At 47.6% G+C, this 26,103-nt stretch overlaps 1 protein-coding gene across 1 annotated transcript in view; it reads right to left on the bottom strand.

Moving 5' to 3' along the window:
- The window catches only part of Gnb5 (G protein subunit beta 5), a 40,785-nt gene extending 17,979 nt beyond the window's left edge, over positions 1-22,806 (bottom strand). Inside the window, exons 1-2 of the mRNA XM_004662478.2 lie at positions 22,624-22,806; positions 4,890-5,026 (exon numbers count right to left, since the gene is read on the bottom strand). Of these exons, the coding sequence (XP_004662535.2) occupies positions 4,890-5,026; positions 22,624-22,735 (249 nt within the window). The 5' untranslated portion in view covers positions 22,736-22,806. The remainder of the gene's footprint in view (positions 1-4,889; positions 5,027-22,623) is intronic.
- Positions 22,807-26,103: the final 3,297 nt, after the last annotated feature.

Below are 26,103 nucleotides of genomic sequence, written 5' to 3' on the forward strand. Positions count from 1 at the left end.
CATACCATGGTGTACATACGGGCAATGTGGGGAGCTGGCTGAAGTCCTGCCTAGTCAAGACCACCCACCACAGAAGGGCTGCTAAGGGAGGAGGGGCTGATCTACCCAAGTGATAAAGGCTCAGTTCTCGGCTCTACATGTTCTGTCTACGGGCGACTGTAGAAAGCAAAGCTCACATAGTTGCCAGCATTCACTGCTACACTCTAAATGTGAAAAAAAATTACCCAGGAGGACCATAAACCAGCAATTAACTCCAGGTACTGGAAAGTAAGTAGTTTCTTTCTCTTACACTGTCTGCAATGCATGCACGCACTTGGCATCCGTGATCCTGGAAGCACTGAATAGCTCCCTCAACTCTGTTCACTTTTCTGCTGCAGTCAGCTGCAGGCAGAGCTCTGCAGGCCTGAGATCAGCATCTCAGATGTCAAAATGCTCTACTCTGACATTTTTCACTGAGAACCATGTGTACTGTGCACCTATGGCAATGGAGGCCCCCATGGCCAGTTGCTCAGTGAACAAAGAATAATTCTGTCAGGGTTAGTCCAAGGCTGGCCAGGCCACAAACAAGACAGCCATTGTCACTTTAAGTGCAGCCACACTGCTGGGGTGTGGCATACGAGTACAGTGCCTTCTAGCAGTAGTGTGACCCCTCCAGAGGTGAGCTGATAAGACACCCAGCTACTTAGAGAGTGAGCAAACCAACTCCCTTCAGCACAGCCTCAGGAATGGTATCTGCAGCTTGCATGGCAGGCTCAATTTCTCTGTTTTTTAAAAAATAATTTTTATTATTATTTGAGAGAGAAAGACAATTGGTGCACCAGGGCCTCAGCCACTGCATTTCAACTTCAGATGCTTGTGCCACCTAGTGGGCATGTGCAACCTTGCACTTGCCTCACCTTTGTGCCTCTGGCTTACATGGAATCTGGAGGGTCAAACCTGAGTCCTTAGGCTTTGCAGGCAAGTGCCTTAACCACTAAGCCATCTCTCTCCAGTCCATCCCCCTGACCTCTTTCTCTCTCCTATTTTTTTTTTTTTTTTGGTTTTATGAAGTAGGGTCTCACTCTAGCCCAGGCTGACCTGAAATTTACTCGGTAGTCTCAGGGTGGCCTTGAACTTACATTGATCCTCCTACCTCTGCCTCCCAAGTGCTGGGATTAAAGGCATGCACCACCACACCTGGCTTCTCTTTTTTTTTTTTTTAATTTTTATTAACATTTTCCATGATTATAAAATATATCCCATGGTAATTCCCTCCCTCCCCACCCCCACACTTTCCCGTGGCTTCTCTTTTTTTAACCTATAATTTTACTAACAAAATGCTCACACTTGCCTTACCACAAATTCTCTCTCTTTTAACTTTTTAAAAGTATTTTATTTCTTTGAGAGAGAGAGAGAGAGAATGAATGAATGGGTGCACCAGGGCCTCCAGCCACTGCAACCAAACTCCAGACACAGGCACCACCTTGTGCATCTGGCTTATGTGGGTCCTAGGGAATTGAACCTGGGTCTTTAGGCTTGGCAGGCAAGTGCTATACTGATAAGCCATTTTTCCAGCCCATCTTTCTCTCTCTCTCTCTCTCTCTTTTGAGGCAGGGTCTCATGTAGCCCAGGCTGGAACTTGCTCTGTAGTAGAAGCTGGCCTTGAACTCCTGATCTTCCTGTTTCAATCTCCTGAATGCTGGGGTTGTAGGTGTGCACCACAAGGCCCTGCCTACATTTAATCTTTTATTTTTTAATTTGAATTTAATTTTTAAATATTTTATTTTTTATTTTTATTTGAGAGAGGGAAAGAGGCAGAGACAGCAAGATAGAGAATGGGCATGTCAGGGCCTCCAGGCACTGCAAAAGAACTCCAGATGCATGCGGCCCCTTGTGCATTTGGCTTACACACATGGGTACTAGGGAATCAAATCAAGGTCCTTTGGCTTTGCAGGCAAGTGCCTTAACCGCTAAACCATCTCTCCAGCCCTAGGTTTAATCTTTTAATCATACAAGCCATTGGAGCCAAAGTTTGTGAAAGTGGTAGGGAGATCAAGCTGGAAAATACCCCTTAAGGTGGAAACAAGGTTTCATTTTAAAGTGATAAGTCTTTGCCTTCACATTACCCAATGGAAAAAGTATGGATTAATATTTTGTGTTGCTGAGGTCAAAGTTTTTAGTCTGTGGCCTTCAAGATTCTCAAACAGTTTTTTTTTTTTTTTGTTTTTTGTTTTTTGTTTTTTCCAGGTAGGGTCTCACTCTAGCTCAGGCTGATTTGGAATTCACTATGTAGTCTCAGGGTGGCCTTGAACTCATAGTAATCCTCCTACCTTGGCCTCCCGAGTGCTGAGATTAACGGCATGCGCCACCACGCCTGGCTTCTGGTCTAATTTCTGACAAAACAGCCAAACAATGTGTGGCTTAGGTGAACCTTTTGTGCAAAACAGCAGCAGGGGCTCTGAGTCTGTACCTGGGGTCTCCCATGCCTGTGGCCCACATTCCCGGACAGGGCGTCGGCTCAGCGGGCTGCCCGCACCAGCAGCCTTCTCCATGCTGCTGCCAGCCTGTCCCCACCACCCACTAACTGTGCACTCAGGAGGCTCATGAAAAGAAACGTGGTTCCCACCAAGAGCAGATTTACGTGCCAGGCGCCTACACACCTGGAGAGAATGTTTCTCCACCCCCAGATCCTATCCCGCTTGTCAGCATGACTAATCTCCTGCCTTTTAAGGGAGAAGGTGCCGGTGAGTCAAGGTCTGTTCCAGACTGTTCTGTGCTGATCAGCCTCCTCCTCACACTTCCACGCACATCTCTCTCTACCTCTTTGCAGCAGAGCAGAATACATGAGGCGTGTCCATAAGTGCCCCTCCCTCCCTCTCATGAAAGTGGTATACCAGTGAGAGAAAACCCCACATTCAGAATACCTATAAGGAAGTACAAGTCAAAATACCTAGGGAGCAAAGTGTGTATTTTGACAACTATTTTACAAAAGTAAACATTTGGAAAAAGAAACTAGAAATAAATGTTTAAAAAGAATAAAATAGATATGGTGACACATCTCTTATTTTAGCACTCCAGAGACTGAGGCAGAAGGATCACAAGTTTGAGGCCAGTTTGGGCCTCAGAGGGAGACTTTTGTTTCAAAAAACCAGCCTAGGACTAGAGTGAGTTCCAGCTGAGCCTGGGCTAGAGTGAGACCCTACCTTGAAAACAGTAACAGTAACAACAAACCCAAACAAACAAATAAAAAAGAACTCCCAAGCTGGGTGTGGTGGTGCCCACCTTTAATCCCAGCACTCTGGAGGCTGAGGCAGAAGGACTGCTGTGAGTTTGAGGTCAGCTTGAGACTACCTAGTGAATTCCTGGTCAGTCTGGGTTCAAGTAAGACCCTACCTCGAAAAACTGAAACAAGAAACAAACAAGAAGCCCCTCCTGACTCTCCTACCTGTGCTCTCCAAGTGCTGGGGTGACAAGTACGCCATGCTTGTTAAGTCAACAGAAAGGTCCACCTGCCGCAGGATAGAAGCCTCCAGCCAACAGCATGTGAGTGAGACATGCTGGGAGTGTCTATACTCTGGTGCAGCTGTCAGTATAGCCACACCTGCACATCAACCTCATGGTTAAGTCAGAATAGTACCTGCTGCTTGATGCTCAAAAACCCTGTGAGATAATGCATGCTTATCACGCCAGGATGATAAATTCTGAGGTAACTGTTTTTCAGTGTTAAGGACTGAACCCAGGCCTTTGTACTTGCTAGATTAGTGGTAAATTCCCAACCCCAATTTTGGGGTAATACTTACTTCTTTACATACATACATACATACATACATACATACATACACACACACACACATACACACACACACACACACACACACACACACACAGTATCAATAGATAATAATTTTTTGTTTTATTTGAGGCAGAGTCTAAGTAGAGACTCATTCTGTAGTCCCAGGCTGGCCTTGAACTCAGGTGATCCTCTTACGTCTGCCTCCCAAGTGCTGGGATTAAAGGCGTGTGTGTGCCACCATGCCCAGCTATAAGATAACAAATTTATAAGATGTAAAAACAAACTGTGGAAGCTTTACAAAATAAATTCTATTTTCCAAACAATTATATCAAATTTATTATTATGTACAATAAGAATTGGTCATTAAATTGAAAGAAAGACATCAGTGGAATTTCAATCACTTATGTCATCAACATGAGAGGGAAAAAAAGACTTAAAAATAGATTTATTCTCAAATAAGATCTTGTAACACACTCAGGAAGAAATGATTTTAAATGATCATCAAATAAGTGAAAAGCTGTTTACAATGTTCCAGTTGTTATCGATTCCAAATCTACCCAGTGAAGTTCTCTAGTGTGCAAGAATTTCTGTGTGTGTGTTTTGGGATGGGGTGCAAGCACACACTGTGCATGCGGGAGGAGGGAGAGGGCGCTGGGCGTCACCCCAGCTCCGCTTGCTTGGAGAAAGCCTCTCACTGGCCTGGTGCTCACCCATTAGTTACCTGTTGGCCAGTGAGCTCCAGGGATCACCCATCTCCACCTTCCTGGCCCTGGGATTAGAAGCGAGCACCACCACCCACGGTGCCCAGAGTGTGGGGACCAGGAATTGAACTCAGATCCTCATGCTTGTCAGGCAATCACTTTACTGGCTGACTGAGCTCCTCTCCCCCAGTGCTGGAGATCAAACCCAGAACTTTATCCATGCTAGGCAAGGGCTCTACCTCTAACACACATCCCCAGGCCAGCAAGAAAACCCTTTATGTTAACTCATGCCCTCTGGAGAATAAGCAATGCCATGCAGACCAGAAAGGCACCTGTGTAAACAACTGCTCTTCCTCCCTCCTTACAAAGTCAGAGCTGTGTCCAGGTCATGTATCTGGGGGCCCAGTGCAACATACCTGTGAAGAACTCACAATCCTCCGCTTATCTTTGCACCAGTCCATGCACAGGACTTTATTCCCATGGCCTTTGAGGGTCCTTCTGGTCTTCATGACAAACTGGCCCAAGGCCTCCACCCGCTCAGCCACTTGGTGCACTGGAAGGACAATGACACAGTCAGTCTATCACCAAGGGCCAGGCTCTAGCCTCCCTGTGTAAGAAGGCCTCTGGCTCTACAGAGGGAAGCAGCCCTAGGGGTCTCTAATCTTCACTAACAGGTCTAACAACACTTGATTCTAAGACCAAAGAGGAAACAGCATCTCTCTCTTGGGTTTAAGAACCTACAGTTTTCAAAGTGCTTGTGTATATATTTACCACAGGATCAACAAGACTGCCTCATCTTTCCAAAGGACAGTACAGAATTCTCTTGGTTGGGAAAGGTGGGCAGGGCAGGCAGCAGAGTGCAGCTACTGTCCTAACAAGCAGACAGACTGATGCTCACAGACATACTTTGGATAAACATAAGTTTATATTGCTAGCTCACTGGGAGCCAGCTAGTTTTTGCCTACCACGTTTCACTCACAAGAAAAGCTGACATTGTAAAAATTCTTATCTAGGCCACACTGTGTACTCTGCTGCCTGGTGGCATATGTCTAACTGTCCCTATGTCTAGCACAAGCCTGGAACAGGATGCAGAAGTAAGTCTGGACAGAATCTACCCATGAGAGTGGCCACATCCACTTATGAGTACACACACACACTCACACCAACAATGAAAAGAAAACCCCAATTGTAAAAACTCTTGCTGCACTATGAAATGCTATATCAGCATTCAATTACCATACTGTGGCTTTCCCAGAAACGCTGCATTGTTTAATGCCACAAACACCACCTTAAAGATCTTATAGATCCACTCCTCACAAGACATATTGAAGAAAAACGTTAGAAGCTTGAGCGATATGGCTCAGTGGTCAGAAGCATTTGCTTGTGAAGCCTGCTGGCTTGTGTTTCACTCCCCAGCCACCCATACAAAGCAGGATGGGCATTCGTTTGCAGCAGCCAGAATCCCTAAATGCCTACACACTCACCCACACATACATGCATGCATTCATGCAAATAAAAAAAGTCAAAACCCATGGAATTAAAAAAATTCTGACAGTTTTTCAATTCAGAGTTGGAAGCATATTCTAATTAATATTTTATTTTGGAACTTCCTAACCATACCACTGCTGACTTGGTATTAGGATAAGCATAGCTTATCAATGTTGCTCTTAAAGGGCAAGATGCCTCACCAAATAAAACAGGGCTCTCCTTACATAGTGTAGATTTCAACATGTCCAAACTATTAATTACTTTTTCTCGCTGCACTTTCCCTTCCCACACAAATTCACTTTCAACCCACTCCATCCTGTTTCTACCTGCCAAAACTTGCATGCATTGAAGAATTACAAAAAAAATTAAGCATCAGGAAATAAAAGAAAACTTGGAAGTGAGCTGAATGTGAGCTTGTAGGGGCTTGGATTGAGACAGACGGCGTTTCTCGTTTGTCTTCTGATGAACCATTCCTCTAGGATACACAGAAATGAGGAGGGGCTAGGGAGATGGCTCAGCGGGTGAAGTGCTTTCCATGTAAGAATGACGACTAGATTCAGACCTCCAATACCCACGCAAACATGTCAGGGGTGGCAGTATGCAACTGCAATCCCAATGCCGGGGCAGCAGAGACAGGAAATCCCTGGGGCTTGCTGACTAACTGGTCTAGCCATATCAGAAGGCCTTTTTCTCAGAAAAATGAGGTTGAAAGAGATTGGGGAAAGACACCTGATGCTGGCCTCTGGCCTCCACATGTGCACCCACACAAAAAGAATACACACACACACACACACACACACACACACACACACACTTTTTTTTAAAAAATAAGGGCTGAGGCCAGGCATGGTGGCGCATGCCTTTAATCCCAGCACTCGGGAGGCAGAGGTAGGAGGATCACCGTGAGTTCATGGTCACCCTGAGACTACATAGAGAATTCCAGGTCAGCCTGAGCTAAAGTGAGACCCTACCTCGAAACACCAAAAAAAAAAAAAGAGGCCTGGAGAGATGGCTTAGCAGTTAAGGCACTTGCCTGAGAAGCCTAAGTACCCATGTTCAACTCTCTAGATCCCACGAAAGCCAGATGCATAAAGGTGAAGCAAACACAAGGTTGCACATACCCACTAGATAGTGCAAGTGTCTGGAGATTGACTGCAGTGGCTGACAGCCTGGTGCGTCAACTCTTTCTTTCTCTCACTCTCTCTAAAATAAATACATAAAATGGAACAATGGAGCTAGGGATGCAGCTTAGTTGGCAGAGTGCTTGCCTACCTAGTGTGTCTGGGGTTCAACCCCCAGTACTGTATAAACTGGCTTTGGTGACACACACTTGTAATATCAGCACTTGGGAGGTGAAGGCAGGAGGATCTTTGGCTACATAGAAGGGAGGGGTGATGAACACACCAAGCTGGTTTCTAAAGTAGGAATTCTACAACAGGTTAGGAAATGCTACTGGCAGACCAGCTTCAAAAGGACAAGGAGCTGTCCCCTTGAGCCCTTCGGAGGCCCAGATTCGGGGTGTATAGGCCAGGGCCACACAACTTCAGCAAGTCATTTTCCTTTTGACCGCTTTGCTCCCTCGCAGAGTTGCTGACTGTCAAGCCTAGCACAAAGGGAGGGAGTGCTTCCTGACAAGCGTTAGCTATGAAATCCCTCACCCTGGCACCCTGTGAGATTTAGCTGATTAGTAACAAATGAAATGCTTAGTATTCATCCAACTGCAATCAGCTATAGCAATCCTAGACAGCAGTGTATGGTGGGTTGAGAAAACCTTTCAACTCCTTTCCCTTCAGCTTTGGTACCTCTCCTCCCTACCCATCCTTCATCTATCATCCTTAATGCCATCTCAGGTCAGCAAGAGCTCAGTGTGTGCAAGGCTTGGAGACCACCTGAGTACTTAAGACTGTTTCTGCCATCCCTGAGATTCAGAGCCAGGGGAAGAGATGGAGCCAGAAACAATGACTTCAGTGCAACCTGTGTGACTTTCTTTCTTTTTTTTTTTTTTTGATTTTCAAGGTAGGATCTCCCTTTAGCCCAGGCAGACCTCGAATTCACTTGGTAGTCTCAGGGTGACCTTGAACTCACAGCGATCCTCCTACCTCTGCCTCCCGAGTGCTGGGATTAAAGGCGTGCGCCACCACTCCTGGGGACAACCTGACTTTCTAAACTGGAATTGTGAGCACAGGAAGCTTCTACTCCAGAGGATGGGGAAGTCACAGGGCTTTGGGGTGACATCTGAGCTCAGAGTAGAGAACAAGATGAATGCTCCGGGAGGGGGCTCTAAGCTGAGGGAACCACAAAAGCAAGGCCCAAAAGAGTGAAGTAAGCAATACTCCAGGCAGTGCAAGTGTCCACAGTAGAGAGCAGAGTGAGGAGTGGGGGTTGCTGGGGAATACCTGCACACCTGTATCAGTTCAGTTATCCTCAGTGTAGCTGGTGGGCTGTCCTCAGAGGAGTGACAGTCAGACCTGCCTTTCTGTGACTGTCTTTGGCTGCAGCATGGAAGATAGTATGGATGAAAAATACACTGAAGCCCCCTGTAGAAACTACAGCCTCTGTTGCTCCAAGTGTTCTCCGGGGACATTTAACATGTGCCTGCAGTGGCCCTACATGGAGCCTCAGGCCTGAAAGGCTAAACATGTCAGCCAGCCCCAACTGCATGGAGCTCAGAGTCTGGCCAAGGTGCAGCTGCAATTCTCAACCCTTCACGAAAGAAGTCTCCTTCCACACTGCCACCTTCTACTTTCTTTTGCAGACAGAATTGTACTAGAAGCCAGCTTACCCCATAGATGACAGTGGAGCTGAGCTGCTGAGCTGTCCAGGGAAGACAGCTCAGCCAGGAGGCTGTTTACGCCCCAGGCTCAATCAGCAAGGGTGAGGGCCTGTAAGATGTCTTAGGAGAGGATGACAAGGACAAAGTGAAGGGCACAGTTTACAGTTGGTGGGAAACAAGCTGAGCTGGGGTTGCAGTTCCCATCTCATTGCTGGCACAACACAACCAAGAGCAGCTTGCAGAAGGGTTTGCTTCAGGCTTAGGTTCCAGGGGAAGCTTCTCCACAGTGGGGAGAGCATGGCACAACAGGCTTAGGTTCTGGCAAGCTGGCTAATACACCTCAAGGCCCACCCCTCCCCCACCGTGACATACTTTCATTCAGCTCCACTTCCCATTTTGCCACTAGCCAGGTACCAAGCATTCAAAATACTATAGTGTGGTGGTGCACGTTTTTAATGCGAGCACTTGGGAGGCAAAGGTAGAAGGATTGTCATGAGTTCAAGGCTACTCTGAGATTCCATAGTCAATTCCAGATCAGTCTGAGCTAGAGCGAGACTCTACCTCAAAAAAAAATATACTGTGGCAGACATTTCATATTCAAACTACCACAGCTGATGTTGCCCTTCATTATGGGTATGTGTGGGGGTATTAAGGAGTAACAGACAAGAAATCTCTCAAACAAAATTGTCCTTCAGCTGTCTTGAGGGGTGGAAACTCTAAGAATCACACAGGCTTGAGGGCACCTGTTCATTTTCAAGGTTATAGGTGAAGGTTCAAATAGCAGCATCCAATTAAGGAACACAAAGTGAGTGCAGCTCAAGGAAGATGTACTGATCTGCTGTCAAGGTTGTAGGCAGGAGGTAGGTAACTAATAGGGACCTTAAAGGGAGTACACCTGGGGACTGTTTCTAAAAGCTAACCATCAAAGGAGTTTACACCTGAAAGAGTGCAGATTTATCCTATCTAAAGAGAAGACAGGGAGTTAAGAATTACGGGCTGGAGAGATGGCTTAGCGGTTAAGCGCTTGCCTGTGAAGCCTAAGGACCCCGGTTCGAGGCTCGGTTCCCCAGGTCCCACGTTAGCCAGATGCACAAGGGGCGCACACGTCTGGAGTTCGTTTGCAGAGGCTGGAAGCCCTAGCGCGCCCATTCTCTCTCTCTCCCTCTATCTGTCTTTCTCTCTGTGTCTGTCGCTCTCAAATAAATAAATTAAAATAAAATAAAAAGAATTAGGGTTGCCTGTCATATGTGCAGAGGAGACAGAACAACTATCGTCAACAAGTCAGCCTTGTTAACAGGACAGAAAAGCAGAGAATGTATGATGAAAGCACACATAACATGAATGAAAGGTATCTATTGTTGGAGATTAGCACTGTGCCAGCAAGGCAGATGCAGAGTGGGTCAGAAGTTTACTTTTGAATTCCATCGGGGATGTTGGAGTTATCAAGTTGAGACCTTGGAAATAATCTATAATTCTGGTAAAGACTAACTCTTCATTAAGATGTAACTTCCTCTCAGTGTTCACGGAATATGCTGTGTATTAATTTTTTTTCTTTTTTGTTGTTGTTGTTGTTTTTGTTCAAGGTAGGGTTTCACTCTAGCTCAGGGTGACCTGGAACTCACTCTGTAGTACTAGGCTGGTCTCAAACTCACAGTGTTCCTACCTCTGCCTCCCGAGTGCTGGGATTAGAGGTGTGTGCCACCATGTTTGGCTTGGTGTGTATTTTTATTACTTGCATGCATGTCATCTTAAAGCAAAATGTATTGTGTGCAGGCCAATATACAAGAATTCAAACATGTAAATTTATAAATTGAAAATTTACAATAGGATCTTCACTCAACAAAGATACTAAAAAAAACAAAACAAAAAAAACAACAAAAAAAGACTAGAGCATGATCAATACTTTAAGCATCCCTGAAAATGAACACCCTGAAAGTAAAGACAAGTTCAAAATAAGCTAAGGTGCTGGGGAGATGCCTCTGTGGCTAAAGGTGCATGCTTGTAGACTGCTGGACCTGATTAGATTCCTCAGGATCTACACAAAGCTAGATGCAATCATGACTTGATAGTGACTATTCTGAAGATCAAGGAAAAAAATAATCCCAACTAATTCTAAAAAGCCTCTTCAGCCAATTCTACCACAAGGTAGCTAGGGTTGGAATGAAGGTAATTTTCACCTCACAAACATCTGTATGGAGAGAACATCTGTAATCACATTTCCCTCTTGTGCCACCAGACATTTTTGAATTTCCTTAAAACCATACGCAGCCACAAAAAATTCTACCCTGAATCCCTAATTAAATTTAGGGGGGAGGTTAAGTTATGGTGCAACTTTTAAGATGAAATGCTCCATGGCTCTATACTGAAACATGGAACGATGGCATTAAGTACAGAAAAGTACATGATTGGGTAGGGGAACTATTCAATCTATTGGGTTCAGTGTCAAATATAGCTTGGATTCTGTATTTAGTACAATCCTAAATGTGCTTACAAAGTTATATACATAAACTTAAAAATACAAGCTACGAATATGAAAATGAGATGTGATATGAACTCCGGAAAGAGGAGGCCAAGGAAGGCCTTGTCAACTTGGTCACTGTTAAATGCTCCACAGCCAGCAGTTTACTGTGAAGACCCTCTAGAGTGAGGAGAGGCAGAGTGCACAGGAAGTGAAAGGCAGCCTGGCTTTTGGCTCCCTCTGCTGGCAGCAGGAGGTAGGAGGTTCAGCAGGAGGCAAGAATCTATCTTCAGAGAAATCTTCTCTAACCCTGGGGACATGCAGTGTACTTCTTCAGAACACAGAAAAGCTAATGACATATTTGCCTCAGGCTAATACAGAAACATAATTTTTAATAATTTTATTGACAATTTCATACATGTACATAATATATTGAGATGACAATCTGCCATTACTTTCTTGTGTCCCTCCTCCCCCACTCCCATTCCATTGAACACCTTCTTTCCAACTACTTCTAGAAGTAATATACTTCTAGCATGCATGTGTTTGATGTGCATGTGAATGTTTTCAGTGTGTGGGCACATGTGTATGGACATGTATGTGCATGTGGAGGTCAGAGAACAACCCTGGGTATCATTCACCAAGTACCCTAGACTGGCTGTCCACCAAATCCCAGGGACACCCTTGTCTCTAGCACCCCAACACTGGGATTACAGGCATGCATCCCCACGCTTAGCATTTTATGTGGGGACTGGGATGGAACTCAGGTCCTTGTGCTTAGACACAAGTGTGCTACTGACTGAGCTATCTTCCCAGAACCTAGTAGTAAAATTTTGTCCAGATTTCCCCCTAAGCCATCAAATCAGATTAGTATAAAGCTCTAGCCATAAAGTGCTTAAGAGCCAAACCTCTTAAAAAGTACATTTAGGCTAGAGAGCAATCACTGGCCTCTGATGATAAATCCTGGATTAGCCCAGATTGAGCTTGGGTTCATATAGAGATATTACATAAATTTGCTTTGTTATTTAACAAAATTAGAAGCTGCCATAAAGGAGCTAGGAGTTTGGATGAAGCTCCACAGAGCCTAGGAGGCTCCCTTTATGTTTCTGAAGTGAACCTTGTGTCTTTCTGCTCTGAACACTTCAATCTGTCTTCCAGAGCATTCCTCAGTTTAACTTCACGCTTTGAGACTTTGTGCTGTGCTGTTTCCTCCTTCCTCCCTTCTCTCTTTTTTTTAAAATACAGTTTATATTTATTTATGCATTTATTTAAGAGAGAGAGAGGAAGAGGGAGAATGGGCATACCAGGGCCACCAGCCACTGGTCATGTGGATTTTAAGAGCACTTAAAGGGGCTAATGCATAAAAACATTTTGTAAAATACCATGCATGCAGCGAGGGTTTCCTAAACAGTCTCTGAACCTTACCGTTCTAGCATATCTCACTTTAGCCTATCTTGGATCTCCTAAAATTATTACAGGATGGGCCTCTGTTTCGGGGAATAGCCCTTGGAAGGAGCCCAAACTGGAAATAGTAGGGTTCGAGAGAATCAGAATTCAGTCTGGTTAGGGCAGGAAGCCTTGTATTCAAGCAGCAGGAAGCTAGCTCCCTGGGTGGGTGACAAGGGTCCTGATGTGAAGGCCCCTTTTTATACATAAAAACCACAAAGGTTGGTCAGTTGTGGTATTCAAGAAGGGGAATTGTCTCTCTTCTTCTTGACTCATTCATCACAGTAGCAGGGTGTGCACAGATAAGTTTCCATCACAGCCCTTCTCCAGAGAGGCTGCACTCTGTCTTCACAGTCAATGCTCACCAGAACCTGGTGAAAATGCTGTGTAATTCTAGTTTTTCTTTTCTTCCTTCTAGACTATTTTTATTTACTTGCAAGAAGGGGACACAACAGGGCCTCTTGCTGCTGCAAATGAACTTCAGCACTTTGTTGTTGTTGTTGTTATTGAGACAGGGTCTCACTCTAGCCCTAGAACCCATTCTGTAGTTCAGGCCGGCCTTGAACACACAGTGATCCTATCACTTCAGCCTCCTGGGTTAAAGGAGGTGTGAGCTACCATGCCCAGCTCAATTCTGTTTGTTTTACTTTTTTTTTTTTTTTTTTTTTACCAGGTAGCGTCTCACTCTAGCCCAGGCTGACCTGGAATTCACTATGTAGTCTCAGGGTGGCCTTGAATTCACTGCAATCCTCCTACCTCAGCCTCCAGAGTGCTGGGATTAAAAGTGTGTACCACAACGTCCAGCTGTGTTTTGCTATTTTCAACTAATAAAATGTGCATACGTGCATAATGGGTTTTGTTTTTACTCACTTGAATGTGAATCTCTGCTTTCTAAGAAACAGTCAAGCATGGTGAGAGAAGAATGGTACCAGGAGTGCCAGCCTCCTCGGGATCTGCCCTCCCATCTGGAAGGCATGGGAAGAAGAAAGCTCTCTGAGGTTGCAGCAGGCTGCCCTCTAGATCTAAGAGAGCTACACGACAGGCTGGACAGCAGCTCCCAAGGATGTTCACTTCCTGATCCTTGAAGCCCAGGAAGATGCTATGTTATGTGCCACAAGGGTCACTGCAGATGTGAATACATTAAGGATCTTGTGTGTATGGATGTGTGTTCACATGTTTTGTGTGTAGGTGTGGGTGCAGACATATGGAGGCCAGAGGTCAATGAAGGGTGTCTTTCCTCTTCACTTTTTTTTTCAAGATAGGGTCTCACTCTAGTGAAGGCTGACCTGAATTTACTATGTAGTCTCACGGTGGCCTCAAATTCATGGTGATCCTCCTACCTCTGCCTCCCGAGTGCTGGGATTAAAGGTGTGCACTACCACATCTGGCCCACCTTATTTCTTAAGACAGGATCACCTGGATATCACCAATTTGGCTAGACTAGCCAACCCGCCAGATACCCTCTTGCCTCCTCCTCCCCAGTGCTGAGATAGCCTCTCTTTTTTTTTTTTTTTTTTGAGGTAAGGTCTCACTCTAGCCCAGGCTGACCTGGAATTCACTATGGAGTCTCAGGGTGGCCTCGAACTCATGGCAATCCTCCTACCTCTGCCTCCCGAGTGCTGGGATTAAAGGCGCACGCCACCACGCCCGGCTTTGAGATATCCTCTTGTTTCCACTTCCCTAGTGCTGGAATATCCTCCTGTTTCCACCTACCCAGTGCTGGCGTATCCTCCTGTTTCCAAGCCCAACTGCTGTGATATCCACCCAATTCCTCCTCCCCAGTGTTGGGATATCCTTCTGTTCTCAACTGCAATTGCTGGGATATCCACCTATTTCCTCCTCCCCAGTGCTGGGATATCCTCCTGTTTCCACCTCCCCAGTGCTGAGATATCCTCCTGTTTCCTCCCCGCCCCCGCCCCCCAGTGCTGGGATATCCTTCTGTTTCCACCTCCCCAGAGATGGGGATCCACATCCTACCACCTCAGCCAGCACTTACATTGCAAGCACTTACCAGCTGACCCATCTCCCCAAGTCCCTACTTTAAGGACCTGACATTGGACGATGGTTCTGGACCATCTGGATGGACCCAGGGGAATCACAAGGATTCTTGTCAGCGAGAGGCAGCAGGGTAAGAGTCTGGGAAGTGTGACATCAGAGGCAGTGATGCGAATATTGTGGGCCACTTGCCAAGGAATACGTCAGCTTCTGATTCAGGGAATGGGGATAACGGCTGCTCCCTTGGAACCTCTGGATCTGCTGACCCATCTTAAGACTTCTGACTGCCAGAATTCTAACAGCCATTAGATCATAAACATGATATGGTTGGTCTGACAGGAAGTTAATGTAAGCCATAGTTCTGTGATTGCAAAGCCCCTATGGGAGGGAAGCAGCTAGGGGAAGCATGAGGTTCAGAGGAGTTCTGGAGAAGCAAGTGCCCTGGCTGTGCAGTTCAGGCCCGCTGGCTCCTGTCAGATGGGTCATATAAGCTATTTCAGGTATCTCATGGTGGTCCATGCTCTGACTTGGGGACATCAGGGTTAAAATGGAGAGGTTGGGAACACAGAGGAAGATAAATGAGGTTTGCAGCTGGGGTGTGAGGTATCCAAGCTGGCCAGATAAAAGGAAGGACAGGACTCTGGGAAGACAACAAAGTTGGTCTTGGCAGGCTCCAGCTGGCACCCACGGAGGCCAGCCCTCCACGCTGGAGGGTATAGTCACTTTCCACGTTTGCTTTCTCATTTGCTACGTGAACCTTGATAAATAAACCTCGCTGGTTCTACCAGTGCCCAGGGTGAATTCTCCCTCAGCAGTACAAGAGCCAAGACTGCTGCTGGGGCTGGGACAGGAGGGCATTTGGGAGGGTGTACTGCCTTGTCCGTAAAAGGGATGAGAGCCTAACAGAGATGGTTCTGGCTGAGTGTTACAGGACTGGGAGTTCCGAACTCAGGGCTGAGTCAGGAAATGCTCACTTCTCTTCATGGTTTTAATTCCCAATTTTGTTTTGGCTTTTTTCCTCCTTAAGACAGGGTCTCACCAAATAGCTCTGCCTGATCTTGCACTTGTGGCACTCCTCCTGCCTCTTCCTCCTGAGTTTGGATTATAGGCGTGGGACTCCACTCCAGTTAGTATTTAAAAAAAAAAAATCATTTATTTGAGAGGGCGAGGGAGGGAGAGAATGGACATGCCAGGGCCTTCAGCTACTACAAACTCCAGACATATGCACCACCTTGTGTATCTGGTTTACGTGGGTACTGGGGAATCAAATGTGGGTCCTTTGGCTTTGCAGGCAAGCACTTTAACTGCTATGCCATCTTCCCAGCCCAGCACTGCCTATTTCAACAGCATGAATTTGGGTGAGTCTCAGCTCATATCAGTGTGACCAGCCATCCTGGTGAACAGATTAAAACTAAGAGGCCCAGACAAACTGGAATGAGTTGCCTGCATGAGCTTATGGATTAAAAGTGTCCCAGGGAACAGGGTAGGGGCTACAGGGCCATGGTAGAATTTTTTTAAAATATATTTACTTATGAGAGAGAGAATATCTAGGTGTGTGCATGCATGTACCAGGACCTCTAACCACTGTAAATGAACTCCAGGTGCATATGCCACCATGTACATCTGGCTTATGTGGGTATTGGGGAATCAAACCTGGGTCCTTGGGCTTTGCAGGCAAGCACCTTAATTAACTGCTAAACCATCTCTCCAGCCCCATGGTAGAATTTAAGTGCAAAAGTGTACAGGCACTTAGCACATACTGCTCTGGGCAATCAACCCTGTCCTCTAGTGTCTGGTTAGGCCCATATGCCATAAATCTCATAGGTGGTCTGGTCTCAAGTTCTCAATTCTTGGGAAACTGCCTTTCAATTCTACAATGGGAGATGTCACCCCACCTATGAAGCAGCCAAGGACTGACTATCTCCACCAGGCAAGAGATGAGGCCTATGTTCAGAAGAAACAGATTCCACACATCAGCTGCTATGGAGACACAGAAAAGTGCACAACACCAGCTCTGCTTTGGGCAGTGGCCCTCCCCAGATTGACTAGCCCTTTTGTTCCCTCCCCATTCCCAGGCTCCTGGACACTTCCTTGATGGAGCCTCTAAACAGCCATAGGATCCATGTTTGACTTGGTCCAGCCTGCTTGTTCATCCCAGGAGGGGCACACTATAGCTTCCCTTCATACTGGGAAACATCTATATGCAGTTCTTTGAGACCTAGCAGGAGTGTTGGCATTATTTTCACAACTGAAGCTCTTCTGCTTAGTCTCCCCAGTCTCCTCTTCCCCACCTGTGTCCTGGAGGATGAATACGCTGCTTGCAGGAAGGAGCTGGGGGAGTCTGGGCTGAGGTATGCAGAAAAAAGTGAAAGGGGCCCAGATGAGTTCTCGTTCTCTCTCTCTCTTTCTCTCTGTCTCTCTCTCTCTCTGTGTGTGTTTTCCAGATAGGGTCTCACTCTAGCCCAGACTACCTGGAATTCACTCTGTAGTTACAGGCCGGCCTCAAATTCACAGCAATCCTCCTACCTCTGCTTCCAGAGTGCTGGGATTAAAGGTGTGCACTACCACACCAGGTCCAGATGAGCTTTTTCTTAATCAGTCCTCTCAGCTCACGGCAGGAACTGGCAAGCAGCACCCCATGCAGGCTTCCAGTATCAGATAAGATGTTCACTTGTTTAGACGTCTGTGCCCCCCGGGTTGTCACCTCTCACACTTCTTTTCCCTCCACAGCGCATAACCAGCTCAGTGGTCCCCTTAAAATCAGATCAGGCTTCTCTCAAACCCTCCAACGGCCCTGTATTAGTTTCACTGTTTTCTCATCACTATGATAAAATACTAGATAAAAGCAACTTAAGGAGGCTCACAGTTTGATGGTACAGAACACCATGATGGGGAGGGCGTAGTGGCAGGGGCACACGGCTGGTCACGCTGCACCTGCAGCCAGGAAGCAGAGAACCATGAGGGCCGGGTTCCGTTTGCTTTCTTCTTTTGATCTGGCTTGGGACCCCAGCTCATGGGAGGGTGCTGCCCACAATTAGGGGGAATCTTCCCACGTCAATTTACCTAATCTAAGACGATCTCAGAGGCATGCCCACAGATTTGTCTCCTAGGTGATTCTAGATCTTGTCAAGTTAAAAATTATTATTAGGGCTGGTGAGCTGGTTCAACAGGTAAGAGCACTTGTTATGCAAGCATGAAGACCTTAGTTCAATCTCTAGAAGGAACATAAAAAGCTGGGCATGGCCTGGTGTGGTGGTGCATGCTTTTAATCCTGGCAGAGGTAGGATTGCCATGAATTCAAGGTCACCTGAGACTACATAGTGAATTCCAGGTCAGCCTGGGCTAGAATGAGACTCTACCTAAAAAAATAAATAAATAAAAAATAAAAAAATAAAAAAGCTGAGCATGGCTGCACATGCCTGTAACCTGAGCACTGAAGGGGATGGAGACAAGAGGATCTTTGAGTCACTGGCCAGCCAGTCTAGCTATAAAACTTCAATCTTCAAGTTCAGTCAGAGACCCTGTCTCAAGAAAATAAAGCAGAAGAATAATAGGGGACACACAATATATTCCTCTGGCCTCTGCATGTATGTACACAGGGGCCAAGGGTATGCATGAGCTATGTGCATCTGCACACACATGCATACACCATGTACACATCACATACACTACACCACACATCACACATACACAATCAATATTAGCTATCACAGGACCTATCCCACTCAGGCTTCCTAAAAGCCCAAGTCCTTACTCTGACCCACCATGACTGCCCCATGCTATCCCTACCTCCTGCCTCCTCCTTTCTCCACAAGGCCTTCCTCTCCTTCTGAGAAAGTTCCTTCTGCCCCACCCCCACAGCTCATGTCTCTCTTCCCTTTTCTTTCTCCAGAATGGATGGCCTATGGAACATCTGACCTCCACCTATGGCCCAAATCCATGAGTGAGGGACATCTAATTTGTTTGATTAGTATATGTAAGGGCTGAGGACAGATGGAGGGAGTGATCAAAAGGCTGAAGTTACTGAAGACTAGAAGCCTGGGAATAGAAGGAGCTGACCCAGCCAGGAGAGGTCGGGGTGGAAAGAGTGAACTTTGAGAGGCAAGAAGGGACTGGGGCAGAATGCCATGGTTTATCTGAAAAGAGAAACTGCAGGGCAGCTCTGACAGCCAGGTGACAGTGACCTTGGAATTAATCATGAATGGTATTAGGAGGCCTCCAGCTACTTTCTCTTCAACAGCCTTTGGAGTTCAGGAGCATGGTGGATCCAGAATAGCAGGTTTACCCCAGGCTGAGCTCCAATGAGGAGATAGGAGGATCAGAGTCGGGTTTACTTCGCCAGGCTGCAGCTGAAATGGTGGGCCAAGTTATCCACCATGGGATGAGACGAGACACAGATGGGGCTAGAGAAGAGCCAGGGGTCTTAGTGCATCTCTGGGAGAGATCAGGCACTGGTGAGCACACACTAGTGTGCATGTATGTTTGGAGGCTAGAGGACAATGGGTGTTTTCCTCAGTTGCTGTCCACCTATTTTTTCAGACAGGCTTTCTTATTAAACTTTGAGTTCAATGTGAATCATTGAGGCACAACTGCCAGAGAGCAAGCCCCAGAGATCCTTGGGCTCTGCCTCACCAGCACTGGGATTACAGGTACACGCTGCTGTGCCTGGTCTTTATGCAGGAACTGGGAATCTGACTTTAGATACTCGCGCCTGTGTGGCAAGCACTTTACTGACTGAGCCATCTCCCTGGTCACTAAGGTGTAGCTTTTTGTGAAGACAAGATGCCAGGTGTGTGGGGAATAGGGGTGAGAAGCTCTTGTCCTGAAGACCCACGCCACAGACCTAAGTAATGCTCAAGCCCTTAAGAAATGAGGGACCTGACTGGGAGGTCAGGAGATAGCATGTTGGAGAAAAGGAGAGTGAAGGTGAGGGGTGGAAGTGACACAACCACTGACAGGTGGTCTTTCAACTCAGACGCAGACCCTTCCGCTGTGGCTGGCAAGGCCAAAGCCTAGGCCTGGACTCTGCGCTCCCTGGCTCTGGAGACCTGCACTCCGTGGGATGGCAGCAGCTTCCTCTTTGGGAGGGACAAGTCGGCACTGGGGTTCCCAGTTGGACAGGTGCACCCCACAATCTCTCTGCCTTAAGACAACTTGTGACTTTGCAGAAAAGGATGAAAATGCTCCCTGTGTAGCTGCCCTGCCAGGGAGTTTCACTCTGTAGTCTCAGGCTGGCCTTGAACTCACAGTGATCCTTCCTCAGTCCCAAATGCTACATTAAAGGCATGCGGCACCATGCCCGGCCCTGTCAGGGAGTTTCTAGAGATACTCTGGGTAAAGCTCCAAGAGTCTTGACAAAAACAACTTTGCTAAACCAGGTGTGGTGGTGCACACCTTTAATCCCAGCACTTGGGAGGCAGAGGCAGGAGGATCACTGTGAGTTTGAGGTCACCCGGAGACTACATAGTGAATTCCAGGTCAGCCTGAACTAGAGTGAGACCCTACCTCGAAAAACCAAAACAACAACAACAAAATGGTCTTGATGCCAGCACCTGGGAGTCGGAAATAAGAGGATCACCATGAGTTCAAGGCCACCCTGAGACTACATAGTGAATTTCAGGTCAACCTGAGCTAGAACAAGACCCTGCCTTAACCTCCCCCCCCCAAAAAAAAAATAATGGTTGTGCTAGTCTCTCTCCCTGTCTCTCTCTCTCTTCTTCCTTTTTTCCCTCCTTCCTCTTCCTCCCTCTCCCGACCTCGTGGCAACCCCCCCCCCCCGCCAGCCCCACTGTCCTAAGTGCTGGATTACAGGCACAAACCACCACGCTGGGCTGAATGAGTCCTTCAGCAAGCCCTTTAACCTCTCCTCAGTTTACTCACCTGTCAAGTGCCCTGCTTACAGTGCTGTATTTACCTGCAGAGTCCAGGAATGCACCAAGGGAAACCAGGCAGGCCTGTGTAATAACCACCTCCCAATTCCTCTCTCCACCTGCCCACCACACACAACTTTCCTTAAGAGTGGTAAGGCGTAGTTCTCCCTTTCCCAGTACCCCTTGCAGGGGCCATGTGGGCTAGCTGGTGCCAATGAGGTGCAAACAGAACTCTTAGGAAGAGAGAGGAGGCTCTTGGAAATTTTTTGCTATCTTGATAAGTGCTCATCTTCTTCCTTCTTCCTGTCTTGGATACATAAGTGATGTTTGGAGCTGTGGCTATCTTATGACCGCTGGGTAAATAACCCTAGGGTCAAGGTATGGTGCAGAAAGGCTGATGGAGCAGTCCAAAAACAATTCCCAATTTGTTTTCCTACTTTATTGGGAGTTCTGGCTAGTTATAGGACATTTCTAAACTATACAAGGAGCTAACACCCTCTGAAAGGCCCAAGAATTCAGAAGCTCAGAAATACTATCACGCTCCAAGGGGAGCTTAAGCGGGCCACCTGCATACCTCAAACTCCAGGTTTTACTGTCAGAAGCAAGTAAAGAATCCCTCTTCTCATTGTATCAGAGCCCACTCCTAATATAAAACTAGGTAAAAGGGCATAAGATAGCCCTCAAGGATGGGAAATGAGTAATGAAGTGAACCACTTATTTGGTTTCTGTAAATAGCCTACACCATAAGCCTTAATAGCCCACACTGTAAGCCTTAGTAGCCTACACTGTAAGCCTTAGTAACTCGCACCATAGGCTGTAGCAGCCTGCCTCAGACCACCAAGGTCATAGGAGGCTGATACCATACTCTGTTACCCCCACCTAAGGAATTGCACAAGTGCTGACCTCCAAGGTCACAGGAGACTGATACCACACTCTGCTACTCCCACCCAAGGACCTGCGCAAACACTGACCACCAAGGTCATAGTCATAAGAGAGTGATTGGTCCATGAGGGGCTTGAGCAAAGTAAACTAATTGGCTTAGAAACTGTGGGGTGGCACAAACTGACTGGCTAACACCCTGCAGGGGCTCCTGATATTAAATAATGATTGGTCTAATACACAGGCTTTGTTAGAAACCCTATAAAAACTACCCCATTCCTGCATTCGGGGCTCTGCAGTCCTCTATCCTTGTGAGGTGTGTGACTGTGGGCCCCAGCGCGCTTGGAATAAAATCCTCTTGCAGTTTGCATCAAGACCGCTTCTCGTGAGTGATTTGGGGGTGTCGCCTTATCTGGGCAGAGCGTGGGGGACCCCCTGCGGGGGTTTTTTCCTACACCTCCTTTAAGAAGGCCCCTGGGAAGTCATTGCTCACTGGACTCAGTCCTATACTTCCAGCAAGTGAGTTTCAAAGAAATAAAATGCTAAAGGTCCCTGTTCCCTTTTCCAAGTGGAATTTAAAGGTGGGACCAATTAGGAAGCACATGTATATTTGTGTACAACAGGCCCTGTTCTGTAGAGAGGAGTCACCCTCTGGGATGAGAAGCAATCAGGTAAGACCAGTGCCCAAGCCTGGACCCTAGTCTGAGCCTACCAAGGACCTGCCATCTGCCCGAGAGGAGGACACATTAGCTGGGTCCTGCCTGTCTGAGTATGGAACACCCCTCGTAAATATCAGCAGTTCTGAAAGGGCCAATTAGATCAGTTCATGTAACAACGATTTCACTCCTTAGTTATTTGCATATGTTAATTCTACATAAGAGTGGTTTGCATCATGACGTTCGCCTACATGCACACAAGGTATTTTTATCACACTCACCCCACTCCCCTTTCCTGACCCCCTCACACTCCCACTGCTCCTCTCCCTCTTCCCGACCAGTCTCCCATCTATCCCTGCTACTTTCAGCTGCAATTCCTTGATGATAATCACAGTCACTCTAAACAAAGAGCCTGTGCCCTCCTGCGACGGCAGGTGAAGTGAACTTTGACATCACTGTCAACCCTTGCAAGAGGACGTAACACTGACGCTCAGAAACGCTAGGCCTCGCGGGGAGGGGCGACCGCGCGCACCGCCCAGCAGGTGGGACCGGCCCCCGCCCGGCCCGGCCCTCGCCCGCACTCACGCTCCACGTCGTGCAGTTTGGCCCGCTCTTCCTCCAGCTTGCCCTTGAGGCTCTCGGCCTCGCTCTTCAGCGACGCCAGCGTCTCGTTCTCGTGTAGCCCGTCCGTGGCCATCTTCACAGGGACGCGGAGGCGGGGAGGGAAACGGCGAGAGGGATGCGATGGGCGGGCGCCGAGGAAGCCGCCAGACCCCGCCCCGCCCCTGCGATGACGCGCAAGCCAGCCCGCCCCGCCCCTCCCCGCCCCAGCGTTGAGGCGCAAGCCAGGCCCCGCCCCTCCACGCCCCTCCCTGACCCCGCGATGACGCGCAGCCCAGGCCCCGCCCCTCCACGCCCCTGCGATGACGCGCAGGCCAGGCCCCGCCCCTCCAGCCCAGGCCCCGCCCGTGCGATGACGTGAAGGCCAGGCCCCGCCCCTCCCCGGCCCCGCGATGACGCGCAGGCCAGGCCCCGCCCCTCCCGCCCCTGCGATGACGCGCAGGCCAGGTCACGGCCCTCGCGCATGTCCCCGCTGCACCTGTGCCAGTGCGGTGCGCCCCACCTGGGTGAAACTGAGGCTAGGAGGCCATAGGTCATTTCAACTCCCGACTCCTCCCTCCTGGAGGACCCTTGCCCTCCACCACCTCCAGGGACTTGATAGGGAGGTCGTTGTCATGTCCTTGCAGAGGGGACGAAAGAGGATTGGGAGGCCTGGCCCATAGCCCGTGGTACCCGCCCTGAGTCTCCTCACGACGAACCAAGAACTTTCCTCTGTTGCTGACTAAAATATATACAAGCAGAAATAGTCCTTTGCTGCCAGGAAGTTCTGGGGTCCCTGAGTCATCAGGCCCACCTTAGCCTCGCTTTTCCTTTGCCAGGGCACGGTTGAAGTTGGGGCAGCAGTTGGGAGACCAAGTCCAGCCACCTTGCAAGAGACACCGCGAGGCCCTGCCTGTCCTCCCCTCTGCAGTGAAGGATTGCTATAGCTTCCTTAAGGTGGTGACCTTAGTCACTGAGGGCAGGCTCAGGAGACCCCTCTTTCACTCACTGTGCTGAGCGCCTTAATAACTCGTCTGACATGCACTGGAGTCGTCCTGAATAAGTACTCCCCCACTACCGCCGTGCTGTAAATGTGGAAAGCTCCGTGATCACTGGACTGTTACACTTTTTGAAAGAGGGAAAGGCAGGGTTAGACGACCCCACCCCAAACGTCTATTCTAGGGAATAGATGGGAAGGAAATTAAGGTCTCTGTTTCCACCCTTCCCATCCTTCCCTCTCCGAGGAGCCCAGCTGCACGTGTCCTGAACCCTTTCTGAGAAAGATGGAAGGAATCTATACTAGTGTATTCATAGCTGTTTTTCAGGAATGAGTCTGAAAGCCTCAGTTTCCTTAATCTGGAAAATCTATTTCGTAGGGCAGGGGGATAGAGCTCATTTGTACAGTGGTTGCCTACCATGTGCAAGGCCTGGATTTGATTCCCAGCACTGCATAAACTGGCTATGGTGGTACAGGCCTGTAATCCCAGAACTCGGAAGGTAGAGGCAGGGGCATCAAAAGTTCAAGGCCATCCTTGGTTACAGAACAAGTTCAAGGCTAGCCTGAAGTACATGAGACCCTATCTCAAAAACAAACAAACAAAAACAGAAAAGCAATTATAAAATGTATACATATAAAATGGTTTTATAATATAGCTTTTTAAGTATAAATCTAGCATAAAAATATAAAAGCAAGCTGGGCATGGTGGCGTACACCTTTAATCCTAGCACTTGGGAGGCAGAGGTAGGAGGATCACCATGAGTTCAAGGCCACCCTGAGACTACATAGCAAATTCCTGGTCAGCCTGAGCTAGAGTGAGACTTTACTTCGAAAAAAAAAAAAAATTACATCTGTTTCAGAGTTTATTTATTTACAAACACAGAGAGAGTGTGTGTGAGTGTGTGGCCCTGCAAATGAACTCCAGATACATGCTCTGCTTTGTGCATCTGGCTTTATGTAGGTATTGGGGAATTGAACCCAGGCCACCAGGCTTTACAAGCAAGTGCCTTTAACTGCTGAGCCACCTCTCCAGTCCTGTTTCAGTTTAAAGTGGCTTGGACTCAGGCCCCATCTAGGTCTGCCTACTTGGCATGGTGCAGACTGGGGCCATTCACTCTTCTCTAGTCTCAGGTTTCTCTGCACCACTCCTGTGTTCCGGGCACTATGTGGCCAGAATGGGCTCACTGGTATCGTTAGGGCCACCTCATGTGAAGTGAGAATCAGAATCAGTAGGCTTTCCAAAACCTTTTAATGCCATGTGTGTGGCTTGTTACTTTACACAAATCTTAAATTTCATTTGTGTGTGATGATTCATGTGGGTAAGTGCATTTAGAAGCTTTCATGTGAGTGCTCAAGATCTGAACCAGGGTCCTCATGCTTTTGCAGGGCAGGCACTCCGACAGCTGAGTCATGGCTCCAGCCTTAAACAATTTTTTTTTGAGGCAAGGTCTTCATATATAGCACAGTCTGGTCTGCTTCAGACATGTGCTATCTTGCCCTGCTGGGAACCTCCCTACCTCCCCCTTGCTGGGGATTGAGCCCAGGGAATCATAAGTGCAAAGCAAGCATTCTACCAACTGAGCTATAATTCTACGGTTCTATGATTCTATCAGGAATTATAACAATTGAGCTATAATTTTTTTTCAAGCAATTTTTAAAAATCCAGATAATTAGTCAGGCATGGTGGTGCACACCTTTAATCCCAGCACTCGGGAGGCAGAGGTAGGAGGACTGCCGTGAGTTCGAGGCCATCCTGAGACTACATAGTGAATTCCAGGACAGCCTGAGCTAGAGTGAGATCTTACCTCAAAAACACAAAAAAAGAAAAAGAGGAAAGACATATTTTAACCATTCCATTGTAACCCCTCATAGTTGATTATATGGATATATATTTTTTCGAGGTAGGGTCTCACTCTAGCTCAGGCTGTCCTGGAATTCACTATGTAGTCTCAAGGTGATCTCAAACTCTTGGGGATCCTCCTACCTCTGCCTCCCGAGTGCTAGGATTAAAGGCGTGCACCACCATGCCCAGCTAAGAAACACCTTTTTTTTTTTTCAAGATAGGGCCTCGCTATAGCCCCACTCTAGCTCTATCTGACCTGGAATTCACTATGGAGTCTCAGGGTGGCCTTGAACTCACAGTGATCCTCCTACCTCTGCCTCCCAAGTGCTGGGATCAAAGGTGTGTGCCACCACGCCTGGCTAAGTCTTTCCTCTTGAACCCACTTTTTTCTTTTTTGAGATAGAATCTCACCCTGGCTGAGATTCCACTATGGCTGGAATTCACTATAGACCAGGCTGGCCTTAAACTCATGGTGATCCTCCTGCCTCTTCCCTTCCAGCATTGGGATTATGGGTGTTTGCCAAGCCCCTGACACATGCTTTTAAAAATGTGTTGATGGGGCTGGAGAGGTGGCTTAGCGGTTAAGCGCTTGCCTGTGAAGCCTAAGGACCCCAGTTCGAGGCTC

The sequence above is a fragment of the Jaculus jaculus genome, chromosome 10, assembly GCF_020740685.1.
Source record: "Jaculus jaculus isolate mJacJac1 chromosome 10, mJacJac1.mat.Y.cur, whole genome shotgun sequence".
Taxonomy (NCBI): domain Eukaryota; kingdom Metazoa; phylum Chordata; class Mammalia; order Rodentia; family Dipodidae; genus Jaculus; species Jaculus jaculus.